The sequence below is a fragment of the Triturus cristatus genome, chromosome 4_1 (genome assembly GCF_964204655.1).
Source record: "Triturus cristatus chromosome 4_1, aTriCri1.1, whole genome shotgun sequence".
NCBI classification, from domain to species: Eukaryota; Metazoa; Chordata; class Amphibia; order Caudata; family Salamandridae; genus Triturus; species Triturus cristatus.
In genome coordinates, this window is record NC_140585.1 from 223245324 (window position 1) to 223252477 (window position 7154).

A 7154-nucleotide genomic window follows, 5' to 3' on the forward strand; every position below is an offset into this window, starting at 1 on the left:
ACTATTCATTAGTGTATAGTGCCATCCAGCGTTCTAACGACTTGCGTAGTAATGACCGCAATGTAAATGTATCTCGGTGTAACGACCGCGTTGTAAAGGTCGTTCGCTGTACAAACATACCCCAATGCCAAAAGAAATGTGACAAGAAAGAGAAGTCTCTGCATAATGGAGGACCCAGTAAGTAATTATTATATTCTTCTCTTTACACAATGATAAGAAACTATCCAACTAAAGGAATAAAAGATAAATGGAAAATGTGTGAAGGCAATATGTGGGTAAAATTGACGATCAAAGTAGGTAGTGGGACATTAAGTGCTCCTTGCTGGCCATTTCTGCAGCGATAATATTTGTTTCAGATATATCTTTTAGGGTGATAGGGATTTAGAGACCAGATATGTGTTGTATAAGTGTTCCTAGTCAATAAAAGCAATGGAATAATGGTTAAACTAGTATGAGGGTGATTGCTAAGATCAACAGATGTGATGAAATAATGGTGACCCTACCATGGGGTTGATTGCAAAGATAAGTATGATTCAAGACTTACAGATAGCAAACCATTAATGGCAAATAACATGGCCATATTGAGGACCATGAGTAGGCGGAACTTGATGGCGTGAATTAAAATATGGTTAAGTGTCAAGTTACAGATTGGAAGACACTCCATAGAGGCACGCATTGCAAGAGAGTTTTTTGAAACAGTATTTGATCAATGTGAAGGTCAAAGCAAAAATAAGTATAATACTTGAATCAGGTTTTAAAGTTTAGTGTACAGGTCTGTGGTGCATTGAAGGTAAGGGGCATGGTATAGTTTAGGACTATTTAAAAGACTAGATTATGCTGAAAGGAATGTCATACACTTGCAGTTCATGGCTTGGAAATATACACAATAAGGGCAGAAATTTATACAGTGGTAAGCTAGGCTAATTGTTTAGCACCTTGTTTAGGGGCATACAGATAACGTAATGTATAGAGTAAAAGGATAGTTTTTATTGTAGAGTAAGACGCAAGATAAAGTGGGTATGGCCAATGCTTATAGATTAAAGTTAGGGAAAAAGTGATCGGCTCCTGGATAGAATTACAAAAGAGTTAATCATATATTGTACACCATTATAGATACTAGATATACTGAGATAAGAGGAAGAAACATCACAGTCTTGGGCTGCGACTGATCCCTTATGGCTCAAACCATCTAGGCAAGACATTAACTAGATTTCTGGAAGGGACCCTTGGACGTGGCTCAAGAAGTGAGGGTTTCTTCAGTGAAAGTGTTTGTAATAGGTGTGAAATTACTAGTCAACAACAATATACATAAGAAAGAACTTCGAGTTTCAGACCAGGTTAGTTAAATATAGAAATGTTTAAAGGCCAACCATATATTGGGAAAACATGGGTAAAAATTAAGTGAAAGGAATGGTGTAAAAATACAAAAAAATTAAATTCAAGAATCGCTAGTCAAGAGTTCGAGTACAGTTCGATACACTTAATTGAGGAACAGATATCAGCTTAGTGAGTCTTGCTGATATCACTGTTAGAATCCGGACACTCACCCATTAATAAGGAAAATTGGAAATAACTGCTATATTCAGTGCTAGTTACTGAAACAAATTTTCCCCTTTCACAGTCACAATGTCCTTCTCTCTGCTGTTCTTCTAAGCAACTCAGCACTTAAGCTCCTTAGGTCACGTTCTTCTCAGGCAGAAGAGAACCGTCTAGCAGTTAGGGTCTTAGCAACGCCATAGCACCCAGGCTCCTTGGAGCAAGTCCATTGAGCAGACATGCTGTTCTCAGGAGATGTCTCCCATGCATGGAACTGGTACCATATATTTGGGGGACAGTTGTGGGCACAGAAACAGGGCCGGACTGGGTACCAAAACCTGCCCTGGCAAAGTGCTCGGCCGCTCCCTACCCTCCCTCGCGGGGGGGTTGGGGGCAGTGGTGGCTGGTGCATAGGAGCGAAAGGGGCGTTGCCCCACTAAACTCGGCGAGGATCGGGTACTGGAGACAAGAGAGAGACACCACACACAACAATGCAGCAGCCAGCAGCCAGCAGCCTCAAATGAAGTGCTCACTGGCTGCCCCGTGGGGAACACAAATCAAATTCTGTTTTGTGTGACTGTTTTCCTAGGAAGGGAGTGGGACGAGGTCACAGCCAGGTCAGAGACACCTCCTGCACCCGGTCGGGGCGAGGACTATTGCTCGCCCTCGAAGCACATGCGAGAGGAGTGATGTCATCCTGAAGGGAGTGGCTAAAGAAAGCAGAAAATGGCTGTTTTCAAATGGGGCGCCTATGCTGCGCCCAAGGCGACTTCAGCAGCGTACCACTGAAATGAATGGAAAGGGGCCGGGCCGAGCCCCCTCAAGACAGAGCAGTGGGTGGCAACATCCGGAGCAGAGCACTCCCTTACCTTCGCTTCGCGCTAGGCCTTGAGCTCCTGATTGGACAATGGGAGGGAGCTGAGGGAGTGGGCTGCGGAAGAGCCCGCCGCGCAGCTCTGAAACAGTACTGATCCGGTGAACCCCATTGCGGTGTCCGAACAATCCCCGGGCTGAAGAACCATGGGAACACATGTCCTTCGTAAACGCCGTGGTCCAGTGTCTGAGGCTTAGCAACACCGACCTGCTGGCCAAGTACCGGGGGCTGGGGAGACTACCAGTCCCAGCTGGACCGTGCTGGAGACAAGCAGGGAACAACCCCGCCAGGAAAAGGCAGGTGACCCGGCAGCTGGCCTCTGTCAGGGCCCTGTGGACTCTGGACCACATCCCGCAACTTCCAGTCAGTGGAGTTCAAGGTGAGAGGGGGGCGCGGCTGCATTCGAGGGCCATCAGCTGTTTGAAGAGGAAACAAAAAGAGCAGCGCTGGAGCCTGCCCTGAGCACTCTGACTCATGCATTAAGAGCCTGTGGCACTTGTTTTTACTGCACTAATTCTGTGGGGTTAAGTTAACATGTGCCCGCACCCGTCTGTGGACAGAGATGCAGGTGAAGCGCTCAGAGATCGACGTCAGAGTCGGAAATGGAATGCACTGGGATTCCATAAACCGAAGGTCAAGCCTGAGCTTATCTGCTTTGTGTTTCACTCCATCCTCCTTCAAAACATTTTGAGGGGGAGAACCCTCCCGAGTCCCACCCCCTCCCACCACCGGGCACTTGACTCAACCCGGACCTCCACGCCCCACCACCTTCAAATGTCACCAACCGCCCCTGGTTGGGGGTGCCGCCGAGCTCTTTGCCAGGGCCGGTTTTCCGCCGGTTTTGTTACAGGGCCGTTTTTTGCAACCATGCTGCAAAAACGGCCCTGTAACAAAAACGGCCCCCACCCGTGCGGCGCACCGGGGGATTGCCCGGTGCCCGCTACGGCCAGTCCGGCCCTGCACAGAAACTAAAGTCAATGCTAGAGGAAAATTACTTCAATAATCTGGAAGTCAGTAAGAAATTCTTATGTGCAAATAAGCAACAAAGTCAGCTATGATCCTTCATTTACAAGAAGGTTCTCTCCTTGCAGTGAGTCAAGCATGGTGCTTTATAAAGTACAATTGTTTACCATTGATATTGATCTATTAATCATTTCTGATAAATGTCACACTCCCATATTTCCACAAAATGATGCACTTGCTGCTCTTGTTGCATAACGTCCTTCTCTGAGTTCCATGCATCAGAAAACCAAAATGCTGATACCTTTATTCAGATGTGCAAAACTTCCCTCTGCCTCTCACCCCACCTGTATCCCTCTCATTTAAACCCCTGAACTACAGGGACAAACTTTGCCTGCCTACTCTTGGCTTAGGCTTACTTTAGAGAAAGGGCACCAGCATGTCTCCTTGGACCTGTACTATGAGAAGAGAGTAGTGTTACTAAATCCTTGCACTCAAGATAGGCTGCGCCCAGGCCTGGACCAGCCCCTCCCAACTCATCATGGGCTTGCTGTAGAGCAGGGATCTCCAAAGTCAGTCCTAGAGGGCCCTATCCATGCGAGATTTTAAGGATAGCTGCATTTATCTTAGTGGGGATATGCTAAGAATCTGGCATGGATCCGGCCCTACTCTACCGACTTTGGAGAACCCTTTTGTAGAGCATTGAAGAGACATCTGGAGAGAAAAGCTGTTATCAAATGTGAATTCCAAACAGAAGTGGTATGTCACCAGAACACTGTAGCTGTGTCAGCAAAGTATATATAATGGCTCATAACTGAATTCAGTTTACAGGTTAACTGGAAACTTACTTCAATAATCGCCTTTTCACAGCAGGTTAACTGCAGCTCTACATTTTGTTCTGATTGCATTTCAGTCAAAATCTACAAATTAAATGTCACATTACATTTTAGATGGCAGAAAATATACACCTGCAGCATGTATATGTATTTGAAACCATACAGTTCACTTTTAAGAAATGTGTAATCCAATATATTTATCTCCATCACTTCACATATCTTCACATATGATTTTTGCCGCTGTAGATGAAATGTGCACAGGCAGCTGACAAACTGTACTGATTTCAATTTACAGAATCAAAAGTCTGCACCTTTAAACAGCTCACTTGTGGCTGGGCCTAATTAATAGGCACCAGACAATCCTGAGGACAAAATACCAATTGTCCAAGGAAAATAATGGAAGAATTTGCTAAAAACATTGATTTCCTTACAATCATGATCAAGACTATGGTAGTCATTTAAATAGAACTAGAATGCTTGTTTGTATGCTAGTTATAGTAGTGGTATAGAGTGAAAAATAGGACCTTCGATGGATAAAATAGAAATAGATATCTAGTTAGAATTAACTCAATTGCTTGATGATATGATATATCCCTGATTTTTCGGAATGCCGTTAATGGTAAAATATTTGGACAATGTCTGTAAAACATTCCATTGAAAGTGCTGTTCCAGTGTCCAAATATTTTCTCCAGCTACAATAGCGTTTCTGAAGTTATTTTTTGTTATTTGTTTATATTAAATACCCATTTCTCCATTAAGGGTACCACTGTGAAATTCAGACTAAGTAAAACGAAAACATTTGGTTTCATTTCTGCAGAAAGTGTGCATTATTTTCAAAATATAGTCAGGGTTAGGAATGTTTTCTTGGTAATATTAGAATTAGGGTTACGATCATGGGTACGGTAGTCTTATTAATATTAGTGCCAGTGTGCTTCACCACTTTATCATATTGATGCAGGGAAGTGAAATTCCTGTATCTTTCATGACATCTGTTGGTTACTTTCCTGTTCAGCCATTTTGCATAGAAAAAACTATTTTCTTTCTTTTCTTCTAGATTTCCTGACAATAAAGTTGCAGCTTTTGATGGAGGTGATTCCACAAGAAATAAAGACCTACTGAGTAGAAGTGCCTACACCTACAAATACCCATCCATGAACAAACTATATATTGTGGCACTACATAACTATACACTGCTGTACCATAACACAATTATGATACTCAACCGGAAGACTTCTGTAATATGTATCCCATCACCATTGTCATGGGTCTTTGACATACACCCTTGCTTTACTCGTTGCATGAATACAACACACCTCCACCAAACTACTGTGCCACTGAAGTCTACATGCACCCTGGGACATTGGAACACTGTGCGAAACTGGCAAGTTTGCACTCTCCACTAGTGTGGTTCTTTTGTACACTACACCATGTTGACCTTTAAACAACACAACTTGGCACACACATACCTTGCCACCACAATATACTGCTCACAGTGCTACATGAATTTGGAGCCATAGCACATGGCTATCTTGTGTTCTGCTCTATCATGCCACTAGAAAATTTCAGCATTGTGGACCAATATCACTGTCACACCCCAGGAATGTTAGCAGGCGACACCGCATTGGCAACATATCATATCACAACCTTAATGAGAATTAGTCCATATCTAACAAATTGTAGCACAATGCATTTCATTGTCAGCCTGGCCTATTATATTTCCTTGATAACATAGTTCCTCAAAACTTCATTGCACAAAAGTACACTTGTCATTTATGGTCCCAAAAATGCTTTTGCATTATGATAGCATATGACACTGCACGTCCTTGACACCAAAGTACTTTGTACAATCTTGTTACTATGAAATAGAACACTATAGTAGCAGCAAGCAATTCAGCACAATAGGAACAAATGTGACTGCAACACTATGGCACCATCATATCTAGTGTTACCTGTACACCTTAGCAGTCCAAACCACTGGGCACCATTGTGCCCTGTTCCAACATAGCACTGCAGCACACTGCGCTACTGTAGCACACCAGCACCATAGCACGTTGCAGCTACCAATCCCTGCGAAAGGCAGAAACAGTGCATAACTTTGTCGTGAATACAAAATAAGTCATCATTGCTCAATAACGTTTCAAGCTTTTAACAATTATGTTAGTTTTATCTCTATTTCCAGTCCATGGGAAATATGAATCCAGCATGGTCTAATAATACTGGCTTTTTACTGGTTCGAACCAAAAGCTAAAACCCACCCTGATTTAACAGAAATGAGGGATCATAAAACAAGAATGAAATGGTCTGACATCTGTAATTGAGCCTTCATCAGGATCATGAATGTGTGTTGTGCAAAAGCACTATAGCAGCTTGGAACAAAGCATCACTCTTGGAATGCGGCTGTGGAAAAATAGTTTGTAGCATTGCAACAAATACACAGTGATTCACCATTGCAAGATAACATTTCTACATTTTAAGCCATTATTTTAAATGTTTCTCTGTTTACTCTCTTTATGAAAAAGAAGCACATTGGGCTGATAATATAGAATGTATACCAGTTTGGAGCTCAAGTTGAATGCTGTGCAGTTTTACAAACTGGGGATCAGCTTCATTTGACTAGAATTAAACTGTTTCAGCTGCAAATGAGCAGTCTTTATTACAATTATGAAAGTATATCATGTTTGCAATGCCACCATATTGTATGAACCATAAAAAGAATGCTCTATGGATGTATGAGGGCCCTTCATGTTCCACAGGGCCTTCCTTTAAACCAAGATTTTAGACGGGGGAGATACACTCTCCTTCTGATTATTCTTCCTTTTTCCTAAACAATCCAACTAGTGCATCTGTATGTGGAACTGGTTGCACTGTATTTACTGAATAAGTAAATACATCTTCAAGGGACTGATTTGTGTTGCCCTGAAATCTGCTTAAATGGCTTGAAATACAGT

The 7154-nt window shown here is 42.7% G+C and overlaps 1 protein-coding gene across 2 annotated transcripts in view; it reads left to right on the top strand.

Annotated features, from left to right (window-relative positions):
- LOC146854136 (cystine/glutamate transporter-like) overlaps positions 1-6846 on the top strand; it is a 107643-nt gene extending 100797 nt beyond the window's left edge. For both annotated transcript variants that reach the window (XR_014981161.1, XM_085651900.1), the window contains exon 12: positions 5261-6846. Coding sequence is in view for 1 of the 2 variants with exons in the window: in XM_085651900.1 (XP_085508026.1) it covers positions 5261-5325 (65 nt within the window). In the remaining variant the exon portion in view is untranslated. The remainder of the gene's footprint in view (positions 1-5260) is intronic.
- The last annotated feature ends 308 nt before the right edge of the window (positions 6847-7154 follow it).